At 48.8% G+C, this 19,871-nt stretch overlaps 1 protein-coding gene across 1 annotated transcript; it reads left to right on the top strand.

The window, feature by feature from the left end:
* Window positions 1–15,203: 15,203 nt before the first annotated feature.
* Window positions 15,204–18,236, top strand: Dnajc5g (DnaJ heat shock protein family (Hsp40) member C5 gamma). The gene is given in 6 exon segments (XM_035447618.1): window positions 15,204–15,375; window positions 15,616–15,644; window positions 15,647–15,876; window positions 16,367–16,562; window positions 16,960–16,970; window positions 18,135–18,236. Coding segments are annotated over 6 exon segments (681 nt in total). The 5' UTR covers window positions 15,204–15,262.
* Window positions 18,237–19,871: the final 1,635 nt, after the last annotated feature.

The raw sequence follows: 19,871 nt of genomic DNA, 5'->3' as shown, positions 1-19,871 counted from the left end.
ACTAAAGGGGGCTCTCTGCTGGGGTGTGGAGGTGTGGCTATGTTTTGTCCAGGGCTGGAGGCTGTTTCCTTCCCTGGCCTTCTGAACCCCCCCCCCAACAAACAACAAAACGGTATAGCATGAGGGGAAACAGAGGCCTGGGGTATTCCTTGGGCGAGTAAGAGAGGCTGATGCAGTCAAAAAGGTATGGGCAGAGATGTCAGGGCCACAGCTGGAGCCCCACAGCTGTCCACCACCGCAGTCCCCTGCAGGAAGAATTCTTCCTTCCGTTCTGCTCCCCCATTCTCCCACCAACTCAGGTTTAAGGACCCCCTCCCAAGGAAAGAACTGGAAACACAAGAAGACCACAAGAGAGACAAAAGGAGAGGATTGGGAGGGAAATAGGAAGATTGAGGGAAATGAAGAACAGAAAAAGCCAGAGACCCTGTCAAATTCCAGAGACAAACGGACGGTCGGCTCCCAGACAAAATGGCTAGCGGAGGTGGCCAGGGAGGGCCTGTCGCGGTGGCCGCTCCGAGATGGCAGGGCAGACGGAGCCGGCGGCGGGCGGCGGGCGGCCGGCAGGGTGCGGGGGAGGTTCTGCCCGCCGCGTGTCCGCGCCGCTTCATTTCACTCGCCGCCCCGCGCCCCCGTCTGTGCGGAGCCGGGAATACCCCCCGCCGCCCAGCCCGCACCTGCTCCTTCCTCGCCGCCCCCTCGCTTCCTCCCGGCCGCCCGCTGAGCCCGAGCCGGTCCCCGAGGCCGGAGCCCACAACTGGCCACCGCTGGATGGGGCGCCCCGAGCCCGGGGTGCTGAGGGAAGGGTCGGCGGCCTAAAGCCGGGGTTCCGATGCCGGAGGGCGAGGCTCACGGGGCAATGCGGACATCGCCGTACCTGGCCCCTCGGTCCGACGGAGCGGCGGCCGCTCGGAGCCACAGCCGCGGCGGGAGTAACACAGGGGTCGGGAGGCTTGGGGCGCCGCAGCAGGGGACTTGATCAAGAAAATGGGGTGTCAGGCAGAGGGGAGGCGGGGAGGCGGGCCGGGCCGGCGCTGAGGGAGACAACGAAATGGAACGATGGCATGAGTCTGGCGCCCCCGGGCTGAGAGCCAGCCCCGGTCTGTCCTACCTCTTCAATCGCAGGCCGCCGCCGGCACTGCTGCGGTCCCGGGGACTCACGAGGCGGGTGGTCTCCGAGCCTCCGGTGGCGGGAGAAGGCTCCATGTCCCCGCGGCCCCGACCGTCTAGGCCGCACCGAGGGGGAGAGGCGGAGCCGGCGTTGCGCCAAATCCGAGCGGCGCGAGGACCACCCGGACTCCCCGCAGGGCCGTGGGGCCACCCGAGTGGAGGGGACTGCGGCGACCGTGGCGCTCTGAGTCCGAACTGCAGAGCCCGCGGCAGCGGGAGCCCCGCCCCACGTGGGGCGAGCTCCCCAAACCCCGCCTCCAAGCTCCAGAGTCTCTCTCTTTCTCTCTCCCACACTTAAGACACGCCTCCAGGACCCGCCCCTAAATCCAAAGCTCTATCTCTCCCCCTCCCCCCGCAAAATCCTGGGGTGGGGCAACCCCACGTGCCCTGACACTGGGGTTCTAGAGAGCGTTCCATCTCCACAGCCCCGCCCTCGCCCCAAGTCCCGCCCACCAGTTCCTAGCCTGGCTCTTCTCACCTAGGGACCCGTCTGGCACCAAACTTTTGGAAGAAACACTGCCCTATGCATGAGGGCTTAGGGGCGTCGTCCCACCACCCAATCACTTTGTGGCTCTGGCCCCCACGCGGAGGCAGACACAGGTGCCAAGTCGATCTGGAGAGAAACAGAGAGAATCTGGGGTGAGCAGTGATACATTCCCAAACAACTCTAAGGACTCCAGCCAGAAATCCCACTGGGGAGGCTCTGGAATAGGATTTCATGAGCAAAATCTGCTGCCAAGCACTGTACCGCTAATTACCGTTTATTTTTATACAGGGACCTTGGGTGACAAAACTCTTTCTGCTGTCCTTCAACCCATATATTATCCCCACCTTCCAGATGAGTAAATTAAGTCCTAGCCGCACACAAGGTCATGTGACCTCCAACAAGTGCCCCATCCTTTTCCCCACCTGGGTCAGATTACGGCGCGCCGGGCTAGCAATTGAAGGCAGTGGGTTCTGTTCCTCTCACAGAGAGGCTGGGACAGCAAGAGGTGCTCTGTCACCTCTCTGGGGTCACTAGCCACCGTTTATTGAGAGAGGCTGCTTGTTCTGCCTGTCAGCACGTGACTCTTTCCTAGCCTACATACTGTAACGTCTGGTGTGCTCATCTGGGGGAAGACCAAAAGTCCAGAGAAAGGAGTGACTTACAGGTGTCGGTGGCCAAGGCTGGAGTGAAAACTTAAATGTTCAATGCTCTCTACTCGCACCTGCCGCCACTGTAGAATGAAAAGGAGAGGGGAACTGGGTTGCACATTCTCAGCTGTGACAGACTGCGAAGAGGAGGGTCCGTAGGAGGAGGGGAGAGAGCAGGGATGGAGAGAGAGTTGGGGGGGTAGTGAGCCCAGGCAATAAACCCACCAACCGCATCCTTTGGAACACACCGAGCTTTCTGAATTCATGGTTTTGGGGATTGACACCTGCCCTCAACATGGTTGTTCCAAACGATGAGAGTGTGCATTTCCAAAAAGCAAACCAAACCAAACAAAAATGAAAAAGTGAGAGAAACCGTGAGCACGCCAGACAGTGTCTGGAAGTGATGGGGTTAACCCGGGAGCGCTTCGCGGAGGAGGTGAGGCTTAAAACGGATTAGGCAAACAGGGTAGCGGGCTGGCTGTTCCGGCGGTGGGGGGGTAGGGAGGGTGGGGGGGTAGGGAGGGTGGGGGGTCGGAGTATGGCTAGGCTCGCGCCAGGTTTGCGGGACGGCCTGTGAAAAATGATGGCAGTGAGCGGAGAAGCGGAGCAGAAAACCCGGATCTGCTCGCCTTTGGTGCGGGCCTCCGCACACGCACGCCTGAGGCCACTGTCCGCCTTCCTTCTGCACTGGCGCTTGGGCCAAATGGGGCTGTCTCCTCCCAATCTTCCCTGCGGTCTTGGGGGCCTCAGCTCCCGGTTCGCCTCTCAGAAGGACAAACAGAGGGGAAGCCATGGACCAAGGTCACCTTGTTGACCCACGTCAGAGTCAAAGTGGAAATCTTGTCCCTGTCTAGCTAAGCCAGCGCCCCAGGCTGGTCTTGCCCTGCGCCGTCGGTTTTCTAAACTCGCTGCTTGCCCTGGGGTTCCCGCTGATTCCAGTTGCGCTGGTGCTTGGGCGGGGCGAGAGGTTCTGGGAAGCGTTGCAAAGAGCCAACCTGCCCTCCAATGATCGGAGTGCTAGCCTCGCCCCCAGTGGCCAGGGCCAGCTCCAGGATGGGGAACCGGCTCCTAGGCACGTCTCGGCCGATGACAACAAGGAACTTGACAACAATGGCTTCCTCTGGGATTTCCCTTCTTGGGCAGCCCGCAACGCGCAGAGCATCCCCGACTGCCCAGGAGGGGGCGCGGATATTGGCACGTGCCCGTCCCGCCACCGGGTGGGAAGCCGGCACGCCTGGAAGTGAAAGGAACGTCGGAGAGGATGGATGACAGCCTCACTGTGTGTCTGGCTGCCGAACGCGCCCGCCTCCAGAAGCCCAGAGCGCCGGCAGTGGGAAGACCAACAGTTGCCTTCGCTTGGGAATCTACGTAAGGAAAGCTTGGCAGTAAAACCGGTGTTTGTGCCTGCTTCTCCGGGAGCCACTAAGAGGCCCTACCGGAATTATGCACAGGGCCCTTACAAGGAACGACAGACCTGGGGGAATCGTACTGCACCTGGAGAGGGTGTTGGAAGGTCAGTCTAAGGCTGGTGTCCTTTATGAAACAGTCAAATTTACTCAACACAACACTTCCCACTACCGTCTCCATGCCACCATAGCTGGGGATTGGCGCTGATTGAGATAGATAAGGTCCCTCTCCTAATGATTTCTAGAGATTTCTCTTCTATGGTCCTTTGTTAAAGCAGTGCAATATTGATTCATCCACGTGCCTACTACCTGCCCTGCTCTGCCTCTCTAGCAATCTTCCCTACAGTGACTCATTGGTCATCTTTTAGTCCCAAAGGCTTGACTGATAGCAGGAACCCCTACATTTCCCCAGAAGGAGGACAATTCAGGGCCAGATTCCAGAGGGCCTCTGTCAGAACAGCCTGGAAGAAGCTGCAGGGGCACCCAGGTTAAAAGTCCACCTTGGCCCAGCTCCTGTTGGGAGAGGAGACAATGAAGTCGGTATTAAAGCTGAGGCAGGCAAAATTTGCAATCTAAGCATGCTGTGCCCCTGCGCCCCACTAGTGGCTGCCACATGGTTCTCCATTAAGCAGTTCCAAACAGAAGTGGGTTATGAGAATGGCAGCAGGACAGAGGAGGCGGGCTTTTATTTGGTTATAATAAAGGGATGACAAGAGCCTGCAGCTTAAATCCCTCCTTGCCCCAGGGATTCTTCCTTGGTTCCTAACTAGGTCAGGTCTCACACTAACACTCTCCTGGCTTGCTCGCTTTCTTTCTTAGTGTCTACCCCCTGAACTGTGATTGCCATTCCACAGTTGTTTGATTCTTCATTCTGTTTTTGTTTCTTCTCTTACTTTGCTGACTGTCTATTCTCTCTCTCCTTGTTGCCTCCTCATCTTCTCAATCTTTTAATGATGGATTGGTCCAGGACTTGGTCACTGTCTCTCTTACTTTTCTGCACTTACTCCTATGGAGCTATCCTATGGTCTTAAGCCTGTAAGTGATGTCAAGTAACAATAGAGAGCTGTGGTTGTTAAGGCTGGGGGTTGGGTGGTGGGAAACCAAGTCCTATTCTATTCTATTTTTATGTTTGAAATTTATTTTAAAAGAATCAAAATAATCAGGTGGTGGTGGCACACGCCTTCAATCCCAGCACTAGGAAGGCAGAGGCAGGTGGATCTCTGTGAGTTCGAGGCCAGCCTGGTCTCCAGAGCGAGTGCCAGGATAGGCTCCAAAGCTATACAGAGAAACCCTGTCTTGAAAAACCAAAAATAAATAAATAAATAAATAAATAACCAAAATAAATGGTGTCTAAGGATGATGGTTCCTTCAAACTCTCTACCCAGTGTCATTCTTGATTATGTCTCAAGTGTCTAGCAGGGAGGCGTCCTGGGTTATACAGTTAAAAACTGAGCTCCTGATAGCTACCCAACCCCAAATCGCCTCTTCCTACAGCACTCCCATGTCAGAACACTACACCATCCTCCATTTGCTCAGGCCAGAAACCATACAGCCATCCTTGACTCTTCTCTATTCACCTACAGCCTGCTCCCACCCCTCCACACTGCCACCACCTGCCCTCCCAATGGTTGTGGCCACCTCCTAGGTGACTTCTCATTTCCACTTTTCTTCTTACCTATGACTATATTTCCAGTCCAGATGTTCTCTCTCTCTCTCTCTCTCTCTCTCTCTCTCTCTCTCACACACACACACACACACACACACACAGATTCCAAGGTTTCTTCTGTGTAGCCCTGGTTGTCCTGAAACTAGCTATGTAGACCAGGCTGGCCTCAAACTCAGAGATCTGCCTCTTCTGCTTCCCAAGTGCTGGGAGTAAATGAGTGTGCCCCCACTCCCTGCTAGTCATTTTCTCTTACACACCTTTCCCATTCCCCCTGATCTGCTCCCCAATGACTCTAGCCTTATGTGAGTCCCACAATGCTATAATATGCCAGGTACACCCCTGCCACAGGACAATTGCACTTGTCCATATCTCTAACTGTAGTGGCTTCTGTCAGATGTGCCAGTGACCTATTTCCTCATCCTTTTTTATTGCAACAATAGGGACCAAACCCAGGGCCTCTGTGTGCTTGGAAAGTACTCTACCACCACTATTGAGCTATAATCCCAGCTAACTAGCCTATACCTTTTACTTATTTTTCTTGTCATTTTTGCCCATAAGAATGTAAGCCGGGGGGGCTGGAGAGATGGCTCAGAGGTTAAGAGCACCGACTGCTCTTCCAGAGGTCCTGAGTTCAATTCCCAGCAACCACATGGTGGCTCACAACCATCCGTAATGAGATCTGGTGCCCTCTTCTGGTGTGCAGATATACATGGAAGCAGAATGTTGTATACATAATAAATAAAATCCTTAAAAAAAAAAAAAAAGGAAAGAACTCAGGTCATCAACTAGAACAGGAAGTAACCATCGAGCCATCTCTGAAGGCAAGAACCAAGAATGGGGTTAGAGGGAATCCTGAGTTGTAAAGTCCTTCCCTGTTTGTTGTTCTATAATGTTGTATACATAATAAATAAATAAAATCTTTAAAAAAAAAAAGAATGTAAGCCAGATGTAGTGGCATTTGCTTGTAATCTCAGCACTTAGGAGGCTGAGGCAGGAGTAAGAGTTAGAGGCCATAGTCTGGGCTACATAGTGAGTTCAAGGCCACACTGGGCTGCAGACAACAATCCTGCAGGGCCAGAGTGTTAGCACAGCTGGTAAAAGCACTTACCACCAAACTTGACACCATGAGTCCAATCCCTGACCTACATGGCCAAAGGAGAAAGCCAAATGCTAATATTTGTCTTCTCACCTCCACCCCACTCGTGGTGCATGCACACACCAACCAAACACAAACACACATGCACACATGCACACATGCACACATGCATACACCAACCAAGCACACCCACACGCGCACACATGCACACACGCACACATGCACACACACACACACACACACATGCACACACCAACCAAGCACACTTGCACACATGCACACATGCACACACCAACCAAGCACATGCACACAAAAAAATAAACAAATTTTAAAAGGCTTTTAGCTCAAGAAACCCAAACAAAAGAAAAAAAGTGGGTTTTTGTTTTGTTTTGTTTTTGTTTGTTTTCCGAGACAGGGTTTCTCTGTGGCTTTGGAGCCTATCCTGGAATTGACTTGCCTCCCAAGTGCTGGGATTACAGGCATGCAGCACCACTGCCTGGCAAAAAAAGTGTGTTTTTTTTGTTTTTGTTTTTGTTTTAAGCTAAATATGGTGGCGCACACCTTTGATCTCAGCACTGTGGAGACAGACACAAGCAGATCTCTGTGAGTTTGAGACCAGCCTGGCCTATATAGTGAGTCCAAAACAGCCAGAGCTATGTAGTGAAATCTTGGCCAAAAACTAAAACAAAACAGCCAGGCGTTGGTGGCGCACACCTTTAATCCCAGCACTTGGGAGGCAGAGGCAGGTGGATCTCTGTGAGTTCGAGGCCAGCCTGGTCTCCAGAGCGAGTTCCAGGATAGGCTCCTAAGCCACAGAGAAACCCTGTCTCGGAAAACAAACAAACAAACAAACAAAAAAACAAACAAAAAACCCCAAAACAAAAAGCTCTTTTAGTCTTTAATCCCAGTACTCAGGTGGCAGAAGCAGTGGATCTCTATCTTGTCTCCAAAAAAAAAAAAAAAAAAAATGGGGTGGGTGTGATGAAGAGATGGCTCAGTAGTTAACAGTGCTTGCTGCTCTTCCAGAGGACCTGAATTCAGTTCCCAGCAGCCACACATGGCAGCTCATAGCCATTTGTAACTCTATTCTCAATGGGTCTGGCGCCTTCTTCTGGCCTCTTTGGACATCTGTGCTCATACCCACACAGATACACACATAACTTGAATAAAAACGAAAGTAAATCTTAAAAATTAACAAAACGTTCCAAAAAAGAACACGCACTTTGGAGCATATATGTGTATACACACATATAACAAATGTATTTATGTATGTATGTATGTATGTATGTATGTATGTATGTGGATACACGTGTGCCACTGTGCTCAGGTGGAGGGTAGACTACTATCCTTCCTCCACGTGGGTACCCAGAATGGCACTCAGGTCATTAGGCTTGTTGGCAGCATGCACCTTAACCCATTAAGCCACCTTGAGGGCCCTAAAAGTTTTGTCTTTGTCCCTGACCAACCAGATGTGATAGCACTCCATAAATATTTGTTAAAGGAGCTAATGGATGTCTCATGAGGCTTTGAGACTAGGCAATGAGAAAAGGACTCTGGAAGCTGGAGAGATGGTCCCTGCTTAGAACATTTACTGCTCTTGCAGAAGACCAGAGTTTGATTCCCAACACCCATGTCAGGCAGCTCACAACTACCTGTATCTCCAGCTCCAGGGCACCCAGAGGCACCCACGTACACACACCCATATGCAGAAGACCAAAAACAATCTTTTAAAAAAGGTTTGGGAGGACTGGAGGGACAGCTCAGTGGTTAAGAACATGTGTTGCTCTTGCAGAGGACCCAAATTTGATTCCCAGCACCCATGCAATGGTCCAAGATCATCTGTAACTCCAGTTCCTGGGGATCTGATGCACTATTTTACCTCGGTTGGCACCAAACACACACGTGGCACACATACATAAATGCAGGCAAAACACTCACACATAAAATGAATAAATCTTTTTTAAAAATATAAGGAGCCGGGCATTGGTGGCACATGCCTTTAATCTCAGAACTCGGGAGGCAGAGGCAGGTGGATCTCTGTGAGTTCGAAGCCAGCCTGATCAAGACACAGAAACCCTGCCTTGAAAAACCATATATATTCTGGCCACTTATCAATGTATCTAAGCTACTAGACATATTGGCAGTACTTACTGGATGATACTTTTTTTTTTATATTTCAAGACAGGGTTTCTCTGTAGGTTTGGAGACTGTCCTGGAACTCTCTTTGAAACACCAAGAGCTGAGGAACAGCTGGAATATGGTGGAGACTAGTAAGATGACTGTGGGTGGGTTCTGGGAGACACTGAGTTTGGAGATGTGATGGGGGATCTCCTTTGTATATGTTTCTCTTACTGGTTGATGAATAAAAAACTTCTTTCTTTTTGAAGTTAGGAGGAGGCAGGACAGATCATTACAATGATAGTAACAATAATAAAAAACAAACAAAAGAATAAATACACCTGGTGTGGTGGTACACGAAAATTATCCTAGTACTTGGGAGGTGGATGCAGGAGGATCAGGAGTTCAAGGCCATCTTCGACCGCACACAGAGTTAAAGACTAGCCTGGGCTATATGAGACCTTGTTTCACCAAGGCAATAAAAATGTATTATAAAGCACACATGCTGTCAAGCTTGATGACCTGAGTTCTATTCCTGAGACATACATGATGGAAAGAGAGAACCAACTTCCACAAGTTGCCCTTTGACCTTCATGCATGTGCTATGGTACATGGGCTTAAGCACACACATACAATAAATCAATCAAAATATAATTGACTTTGCATCTTGAGACAGCCAATATTAGAACAGTCATGAAGTAGAAAAGGGTAGAAAAGACCAACTATTAGACACTGATTTATTAGTGGTTTACTTAAAGCACTGCTTGTACTATCTATTTATCAAGCATGGCTCTGCTACCTGAAACAGAAAGACCTGGAGAAATAGCTGAAACAATGGGTCATTGCTCTTAATAACCCAACGAATGCCATTCTGTAAAATCTTTCTTGCTCGGCTACCCCACCTTGTGGTTTTCGAATATAAAATGAGAATACAAACTGTACCAGGTATCAAAGATTTTCAGTATCTTAGCTTAGGTCTGCCAATGACATCTTTTTTTCTTCCACTCTCATTGGTGTCCAAGTGCTCATTACAGAAACATTTCCACAACAGTTGGACCAAAACCTGTCAGGCACTATAATAAGTCTCATATATCTGTCTGACTCTCTAGAGCAGTGGCTCTCAACCTTCCTAATGCTGTGACCCTTTAATACAGTTCTTTATATTGTGGTGACCCTCAACCATAAAGTTACTTTCATTGCTACTTCATAACTGTAATTTTTCCATTGGTATGAATCACAATGTAAATATCTGATATTTCTCGTTGTCTTAGCTGACCCCTGTGAAAGGACTGTTCATCCCCCAAAGGGGTCATAACCCACAGATTGAGCACCACTGCTCTAGAGAAAGCACCTTGACTAATACAGAACAGAAACCACATGGGGTAGTCACTGCATAGACTCTAACTCAGGAGACTGAGTTTGGACACCACTGGGTGACCTTCAGCAGCTTGGGATTCTCTTTGAAAATACTTGCTTCAGTTAGGAAATGAAACAATCAAGTTGGAGTTAAATCTCTATGGTTCTTTCCAGCTCAGAAACTGTAATTCTAGAACCTGCTTGTCAGATGTGACAAATTATGATCTCTCTCTCTCCAGTTACATATGTTCCAGAGCATGGTATTTTGGGTATAAATATGCCAGTGTTTGCTGTCTTGTGTATGTGTGTATTCTAGCTATATGACTACAATGTATTTTTGTTTGTGGATAAACAAGGGATGCTTCATGGTTTCTTCAGACAGGACCAAATGGCTGTGGGATACAGTAAGCTCATTCACTCTAGGCATTATGGGAAAATAAAGAACTCAAGAAATTTTAAGCTGTAATTATTCATTGACAAGGTTGTTTTCCTCCTCCTTCTCCTCCTCTTCCTCCTCCTCTTCCTCATCTTCCTCTTCCTCCTCTTCCTCTTCTTCTTCTTCTTCTTCCTCTTCTTTTTCTTTTTGTTTTTTTTGAGACAAGAGTTTCTCTGTGTAGTCCTAGATGTCCTGGAACTCCCTCTGCAGACCAGGTTGGCCTTGAACTCAGAGATCTGCCTGCCTCTACCTCCTGAGTTCTGGGATTAAAGGTATACATCACCATGCCTGGCTTCTAAAGACTAATTCCTATTATGGTTTTACAACCAAATCTAATTAAGTTTTGAAATCAATCCTGTGGGGTAGCTCAGGTTTTTACAGAAGAAAAAAAATTTAGAAGCAAAGGGATCTATTCGCAGTTTTTTAGAATCAGAGCCAGACAGAGATCTAGAGTCTAACCCTGACATATGCACTCATCCTACTACAGTGATGGGTGTGAGAAGAGAGCCTGTTCATGAGAAACCATCAAAAGGGCTGTGGTCTCTGGAAAGCAGAGCCTAGAAGCCTCAGGTTCCAGCAAGCCAAGCCCTGCTCTGTCTTCTCCACTCTGCAGCTGCCTGCTGCAGAATCTTCTCATTTGCAGCTGGGCTTCACAGGAATGAAAGGCTCCTTGGAGGGCACGGACTGTGATGAACCCGAATGTCAGGCGGCATGGATAAGAAGTAGGCATTTGCGAGCGTCTGACAAGCCCTGAAGGCTGCTTACTATCTCCTTCCCAGGGCTCACCTCTGTAAAGCAGGGATGTGATCATTTGTCTCTAAGGGGTGTGGCAGAGGTCAAGGGCTCTCTCATTCACCCAGCCAGCACGCTTTGACACATCCAGTATACTGTACTGTATTAAGAGCTGGAGGAATACTAATGGAATAATGAGCTCAACGCCATGTTACAGACTATCTGTCGTCTCCATTTCCTTCCATTAATTAGTCTCTGCCTCTAGAACCATATGAGGGAAGACACTGTCTATCATCTTGTCCAGTTCTCCAGCTCCTATCCCTTGGAAATTTTTCTGGCTAACCTCCAGACTTACATTCCACTAGGAGAGGGATCCTTTAGCTTTAGCTCATTCAACAAATCGTTAATTCACTTGCATAGCTGTAGGTACTGGATATACAATCCAACAAGGCCCCTGCCCTTGTGGGCATCATCAATCAAGAAAGTCAGACATTAAAGAAATGAATATGAAAATAATGATATATACATGTACTGGGTGGTTTTATGTGTCAACTTGACACAAGTTAGAGTAAACAGAGAAAGGAGCCTCAGCTGAGGAAATGCTTCCATAAGATCCAGCTGTAAAACATTTTCTCAATTAGTGACCCATGGGGAAGGGCCCGGTCCATTGTGGGTGGTGCCATCCCTGGGCTGCTGGTCCTGGGTTCTATAAGAAAGCAGTCTGAGCAAGTCATGGAGAGCAAGCCTGTAAGCAGCTCCCATCCATGGCCTCTGCATCAGCTCCTGCCCCAAGGATCCTGCCCTGTTTGAGTTCCTGTCCTTACTTCCTTTGGTGATGAATAGTGATGCTGAAGTGTAAGCCAAATAAACACTTGCCTTTTGGTCATGGTGTTTTGTCGAAGCAATGGAAACCTGAAGTAAGACAATACACAAATCATGGTGAAGGTTATGGAGCAAGGAGCGAGAAGTTTAAAAGCCAAAGCGTGTCCCTGCGTGAGACCTTTGGAGGATGAAAGCCAGGCCCGGGAACCCTCCAGAGGAAACACAGTGTCTTCACAAAGAGGTGAAAGGAAAGAAGTGGGGCAAATCCAAGAGCAAGCAGGACAAGGGTCCTCAATGAGACTGGAGGAAGTCAGGGTCAGAGCCACACTGGCCTGGAAACTGAGGTAGGGAAGCCACTGTACTTTCACTCTGCTCTAGTGTCTTCTGCTGTTTCTCCCCAGTGCAGCACAGAAATGATCTAGTTTGCTCCACTGGGTCTGATGCCTCTGGTGCTGTTGAAAACTGAGGTTTGAAAATCAAACACAGCCCAAACCACTAACATGGTTAGCTTCAGCCTTTCCTGTTTGGTTGGGTAACCTCAAAAGTCATCTGACCAATCCCATGGGCTTGGTATGTTTCTTACATATAGACTGTTTGCCAAGACAACTGGCATTTCATGGGTGGAATAGTGACTTGGAACTTAAACCCTAGAAGAGAAATGAATTGTAGCAATAGCTGTAATAAAGAATAAAAGCTATAAAAAGAGTGATGGTCTTACTGAAGTAATAAAACTCATTCAATTACATGTTCCAAAAGGCACTTAGAACTCTCCTCCACAAAGGAAGCCAACACCACAAATACTGCCTCCTGTGAGGGATGATCAGAAGTCCTGCCAGGCAGAGACAAGTGTCCCTTCCCATGTCTGCAGGTGGGGACATAAAACGGTACATTCCTAACCCCTCAGGAAAGGAAGTTAACAATATGGACTAAGAGCTTCAAAAACAGTCAGTTTGGGGCCAGCAAGATAACACAATGGGGAAAAACACTTGCTACAGCTAGGCAGTGGTGGCACACACCTTTGATCCAAACACTCGAGAAGCAGAGGCAGGCCAATCTCTGTGAGTTCAAAGCCAGCCTGGTCTACCTAACAAGTTTTTGTCTCAAAAAAAAAAAATTACCACAAAAAAAGCCCTGACCTGAGTTTGATCCTGGAACCCATAAAGAGACATAGACATACAGGCAGGCAAAGCACCATATACATAAAATAAATAATCCTTAAAAAATGCCAAGTTGGAAGTTAAAATATGTATATTCAAGGCTCTTTGGGTGAAGGTGCCTGTCACCAAGCATGGTCACCCGAGTTCAATCCCTGGGACCTACATAATTACATAATGGAAGGAGGGGACTGACCCTCACAAGTTGTTCTTTAACCTTCACATGCCAGTAACTGTCACTGCAGGCATCCACACCATGTACATGTACACACACACACACACACACACACACACACCCCACATACACCACACACACACCACACCACACACACCACACACACACATACACACACCACACACACACACACACACACACACACACACACACACACACACACAACACACACACACACACACACACACACACACACACACACACACACATACACCACACACACACACACACCACACATACCACACACACACACACACACACCACGTTTCTTATCTTTTTTCTTTCAATTTGACTCAATAGCTCCATTTCTACTACTCTATCCTTAGACAAAAATGAGAAATTTGGACAGTGGTGGCACCCACCTTTAGTCCCAGCACTGGGAGGCAGAGGCAGGGGTATCTCTGTGAGTTCAAGGCTAGTCTGGTCCTCAGAGGGAGTTCCAGAACAGGCTCCAAAGCTACAGAGAAACCTTGTCTCGAAAATTAAAAAAGAAAGAAAGAAAGAAATCAGAAATCTGTTCAAGGGTGTCTATAAGCATTTTCATGAAAAGGGTTAATATATACTATCAAGTAATAAACAACTCAATATGTAATCTAGTTATATAATTACATTATGGTATCTCCTTTTTATAGAAGCATGGTAGTGAAGTGACTTTTGGAAAGGACCAAAAATATCATTTTTATGGGATGTGCCAACGAACTGTTAACAGTCTGATGGAGTAAGTGCCTTGACAAGGTGGGGACCACTGAGGGGCGAAGGACAGATTTTCCAGAACACTGGCACTTAGAGGTGAAGTCTCAACGTCTGTAGAGAAGTTTCTAGGTGTGAGGGAAATAAAAAGGACCCTGTGAAGATTTAGGAAATCTGGACCGATAATCCCTGCCATACCTCTCATCTGCCAGGTCACCAAGCCCGTACTTGTTCCGTGAGTGAGTTGAAGAGCCATTACGGTGATCGGGATGGTCATGGCCTTCTCCCTGGAGAAGAGGGGTGATGTGGAAGGCTGTGCCTGTGCCCCGGGGACTGGAAGTAACGCCCAGCCCTGGGCCTGAGGGTCAGGCTTCTGGAGCGAAATAAGTCCCAGGCTCTATATTGACTCTCCACTCGGTCTTCCTGGCAGCGCCAAAAAACGACTCGCTGCTGGTACAAAGTGCGCAAGCGCAGTTGGCCACAGACCCAGCCCCAGAATGAAGCTTCGCACCCACCAGGAGGAAGAAAGCTTGTGTGAGGTCTACCTGGCTTAACAGACCAATTCTGAGGTAAAGAGCTAGGTAGGGAGTCGACACAAAGCTTGGTTGTCCCAACACACCCAGAGCTCCCATGGTGTTGCCCTGGCTCCTCCTGGGGCCTCCGGGCCTCCCAGGCCTCCCACCTCACTCTCTTGGGACCTGTCGTGGACCCCTCAGGGTGTGTCCTCTACAGCAGCTCCTATAGGCTTCCCTCTGTCCAGGGAGTCATCTTGCTCTCACTGCTGTGGCCTCTCTGAGGGGTTGAGGTGAGTGAGATGGCTAGAGACTGAGGGGAAAGCATCTTTGGCCTAGGCCCTGCTGGGGTCCTGAACCTGAACCCGACCACCCTCCACCGACCCCCATCCCCACAGCAGGCTTTGGTCTGGCTAGTTCTCCCCCAGCTATTGTGGTTTTTCTTGATTTGTGATCCACCCCTATTTAATGGTTGTGTTACCCTGGTTTTTCAAACCCAGCCACCAGCTTGGACATGAGTAGGGCGGTTTACTTAGATAAAAGAGCTTTAGACAAAATCATTGTCTTGGTCATCTTAGCCCTCCCTCTCCTTGTTAGGCCTCTCTAGACTGTGTGGTACGTGGAGGACACCGGGAAAGTGAGGGGAAGACATACATCTTTCACATTTGCATCCTTCTGATTCAGGTCACAGGAGCCATAGAAGACCATCTTGTAAGTTTTGTTCTTTTGGCCCAGAGCATGCCTCATCCAGATGATACACCCCGGCAACTCTCCAAGACTGGAACAAGCCTCTATGCAGTGCTAGGAATAAAGAGAGGGGCCCAGCCTGAAGAGATCAAAAAAGCCTACAGGTTCAGACCCTTACCCTTTATTCAACCCTGCTGTTTCCTCCCCCACCCCTTTGCCATCATTGGAACCTCCTTTTTTAATTCTAAGAAGCTTTTATCTGGGGACCAAAGAAAGCCATCCCTTCCTCAGTGTGACACTGGAAGAAACATAGCCCTTGCCTCTATCCTTTGTACCATATCTCAAGTGCCCCTTGCATCATCTAAGACCTAACTCTGCCATTCATCCCAACCCTCCCAGCTCAGTCACTTCCTATACCCTCCCCACTGTCCTTTGGGTATTGCCTGGGTAGGAAACTGGCCTTGCAGTATCATCCAGACAAGAATCCAGGGGACATTCAAGCAGCAGAATTCTTCAAAGAGATCAACACAGCCCATGCTGTGCTCAGTGACCCTACCAAGAAGAGAATCTATGACCAGCACGGCTCATTAGGAATATACCTATTTGATCATTTTGGTGAAGATGGTGTCAGATACTATTTTATAGCGCACAGCTGTTGGTTCAAGGTACACCATTCTTCTTATTCTCTCAAAAGTAAGAAAGGAATTGTGTGGGGGGGACTGGAGAGATGGCTCACAGTTGGGAGCATTTATTGATCTTTTAGAGGACCTGGGTATACGATTCCCAGCACGTATGTGGTGGCTTACAACATTACGTAACTCCCATTCCAGGGATCCACAGTCATCATCTGGCTTCTCTGGGCACCAGATATGCATATAGTACACAGACATATATGGAGACAGAACACCCACACATAAAATAAGGTGGAGCCAGCTGTGGTGGCACATGCCTCCGAGCCCAGGCCTTGGGAGGCACTGGGTAGCCTGGGCCACACAGTAAGATCCTGTCTGTGTCAACAGAGTAGGGAATGAAGGGCTGCCTTCTCAAAACAAATGCCTCTGCTCTCACTTTCTGTGTGTGAGGATGGAGGGCTGGGGGCTCCCGCATGGAACTGCAAAAGGAACGGGGGACCATGACCTCTTTCCTATCTTGTAGACACTGGTCATCCTTTGCTGCCTTTTAACTTGCTGCTGCTGCTGCTGCTGCTGCTGCTGCTGTTTTTGCTGTGGAAATCTTAGTCCACCACCTGAGGAATTTAACAACAAACCACAAACAAAGCAGAAAACGAATGTATATGATCAACCTAAAAGACTAGGTGGGGAGCAGGGGCAGGGGCAGGGGCAGGGCAGGGGTAAGGTATAGCAGAGGGAGGGGCCGGTGAGGCAGGCAGTTATCCCGGATGTGGCAATGTGTCAAGTCTTGTGTTGGGGTGAAGATAGACTGAGAAGGCAACTGATGTCCCTCATGCTGCAGGGTGACAGTTTCAGTGTAGCGTAGTCCCTTCCTATAGCAGAACTGGGGGAAATACACCTTGAAAAGGAGCTAGTTGAAGATAGATGAGGTTTATTGCAAATAGAAGGATGAGCTAGGGATAGAACATTTGCCTAGCACAAGGAAGGCCCTGGATTCCATCCCCAACCTTAGGTGGAGGGAGTACATGGTGAGATTTGTTCCCACCCTGGATAGTTAAAAGTTTAAAATGGTACATTGGCCAAACTTCACACCATTCCACTTGGTGATGCCAACAGGTAACCACGAGGTAAGGGGTTTTTCATCTGTACACACACACACACACACACACACACACACACACACACAGTAAACTGTTGTTGCTATAGCTATGTAAGCATGTTATCATTCCTCCCAGAAGCACAACAGAATCATGAAATAGAAGATGAAGCCAGCCGTGTTTATTAAGGAAATGTAAAGAAGAGAGAGGTATGTAAACAGAGAAGCAGTGGTGGTTTCCGGGAAAGAGAACCAGTGAGGTGACTCAGCTGGTAAAGGCACTGCCGTCCAGCCTGACTCCCCGAGCCTGCCTCTGGGGCCTACATGGGGGAATGAAAGAACTGACTTCTTCAGACTGTCCTCTGATCACTGCACACATGCCTTGTTGTGATAGCATACACTCATCTGCATGCATGTGCATGTGTGTGTGCATGTGTGGTATGTTATATGTACAACACACGTGTATATGTGTTATATATATGTAAAGCATATAGTACTTCAAACAGGAAAGTCTTACCTAGAGACAGTGTGCTTTCAATTATTGGTGGTTATTCCTAATCAGGTTCGAACTGCAACTGTTTCTACCATTAGGTGCTGGCCCCGTGACAGTCCCCTGCCACCCAGCCCTCTGGACACATTGAAAAGAGAAGCAAGTAGCCCTGTGCTGACATTGACCCTGATTTGACTCCTGTTCTTAAAAAAAAAAACAAAAAAACCCTGCTTCAGAAGTCATGACGACATCTGTCCTGGAAAGGGCCACATCCTGCCGTCAGTAGGCTGAGCCTGTCCTCACAGAGCCTTGAGCTGATCTTTTTAGCTCTAGCTCCCTTCCCAGTTTTAGCCACACGAGGTCTCAGGCCATGGTGGCAGGCATTTCTTGAATAATCTTTCCAGTGCATGCCTGGGTAGTTGCCGATGTCAGGTGGGGCCCCTGAGCCCTTGCTGATTAACTTCACCAAGACCCTAATCACCAAGCAAGTTGGCTCCTGTCCCAAGACCTGGTGGATCAGTTAATCCTTCTTTGTTACAACTTTGTGTACCAAGAACTTCTAGAGCTCACTTCATTTCTTAGCAATACACCTTTAGGAGGCTGGTCTTCTGGTACCCTCACCATTGGCATTGACACCCCCTTCATAAGACAGCATGGGAAATATGTGAGTGCATTTGAGGTTTGTGGTTTCCCCTTGGACTTCAGCCCCAGTCCTATACCCATCACCAGCCGTGGACTGTGGACGGGCTGCAGCCCACGCACCAGTGCCTGCCGCCTCCATCCTTCACGACACCTCATGCAGGTTGATCCCCATATATCATTTCTTAACACGGGGGCATGGAGTGGAATGGGGACAGACTGTACTCACAACTTCACTGTAGCCTTTGTGTGTTGTTGGCTTGGCATCCTCTCTGTATCCTCTTCATCATTTCTTTCTTATTCATGTGAGGTCAGGGCCTAGGAACCCTCAAACTTCTCTGCCCTCATTGGAAGAAGGGTTAAGAATGTCAATAATAAAAAAGCCTTGTCCAATTCCACTGTGTCCAAGTTGTGTGGGGGATAGAGAAAAAGATCAATGATTATTGCTCAGGCCTGGGATGAGGCTGCCATGGTCGGTAGAGTTGATCACAATGGAGCCAGGGGTCAAAGATGCCCAGTGGTGGTGCCTCTGTCAGTGTCCTGAGACTGCTCTGCAGACTGGTTCACTGGTGTTCCAGACAACTGCAGCATTCGGAATGTTTCCAGCCACATCTGTTCTCACACTTTTCCTTTTTTATATGTGTGTGTGTGTGTGTGTGTGTGTGTGTGTGTGTGTGTGTGTGTGTGTGTCTGCATGTGTGTGTCTGTGTAAATGGGTCTGCACATCTGTCTGTGCATGCCTGTGGAAGCCAGAAGAGGGCGCTGAGTCACTCGGAGTTGTGGTAAAGGGTGGTTGTGAGTGTTGGGGATCTGAACTCCACTCCTCATGAGACTGTCTTAACCATTGAGACATCTCCAGTCCACTACTGTCTCAGATTCTAAGCAAATTTAGCGTCCCTGAAATGGCTTCAGTGGTAGACCAGAATCACACACTCTCATGCCCTGATCATAAGGCAGGCCTGGGCTGGCACAGCAGCCATCTCTTGCCTCTTCAGCTGCTCTCCTAGGATGATATAACTGGCCATCCAAGGGCGATGTAGTTCAGTAAGCACAGTGCTTCTCTAGTACACAAAAGACCCCGAGTTGACGCCCAGAACCTCGTAAACTGGGAATAATGGTGTTCTCCCCTAATCCTAGCACTTTGGATGTAGAGTCAAGAGGATCAGGAGTTCAAGGTCATCCTTGATGACAGTGAATTCAAGGTTAACCTAATCTACTGAGAGCCTGTCTTTAATAAGGGAGAGGGAAGTTTGTGGCTAGATTGCTCAATAGGTAAAGGCATTGGTCACCAATTCTGATGACCTCAGTTTGATTTCTGTAACCCCCACACTGAAGAAAAAGAAGTGACTCCTGTCAGTGACCTGTGACCTCCACATATGCTCCATGTCATACCTACCCCTCCCTAAAGTAAATAAATGTAGTTGTTTTTTTAAGGCTGAACAAGAACAAATATGGACCAGACATATGGGACAAGAAGTTCTCTTTTGTAGGGTCTGGAGTTCCACTTCTGAATCCTGAGTCTCCAGGAGGAGGGTCAGGATCAATGCTCAGTATAAAAGGGAGAGACAGAAGTCTGTAGATCCGTCCAGACCATCCTTCCCACCCTGAGCCATGTGTGCTGTCTCTCCCATGTGCTAGTTTCTGTTAGGAAGAAGGTCTCAAGCCAGAACACGGAGAGCAGAGGTTGCAGGAACCTTCCCAGTGACAAGTGAGCCCCACACTGACCCACCACCCACTGAAAGCAGTGACACCCCTGCTGCTCTTCTTGCTCAAGAAAGCCACCAGCTGAGTGAGTCAGGGTCA

Source organism: Cricetulus griseus, chromosome 7 (assembly GCF_003668045.3).
Source record: "Cricetulus griseus strain 17A/GY chromosome 7, alternate assembly CriGri-PICRH-1.0, whole genome shotgun sequence".
Taxonomy (NCBI): Eukaryota; Metazoa; Chordata; class Mammalia; order Rodentia; family Cricetidae; genus Cricetulus; species Cricetulus griseus.
This window is presented reverse-complemented; position numbering and strand designations above follow the sequence as displayed.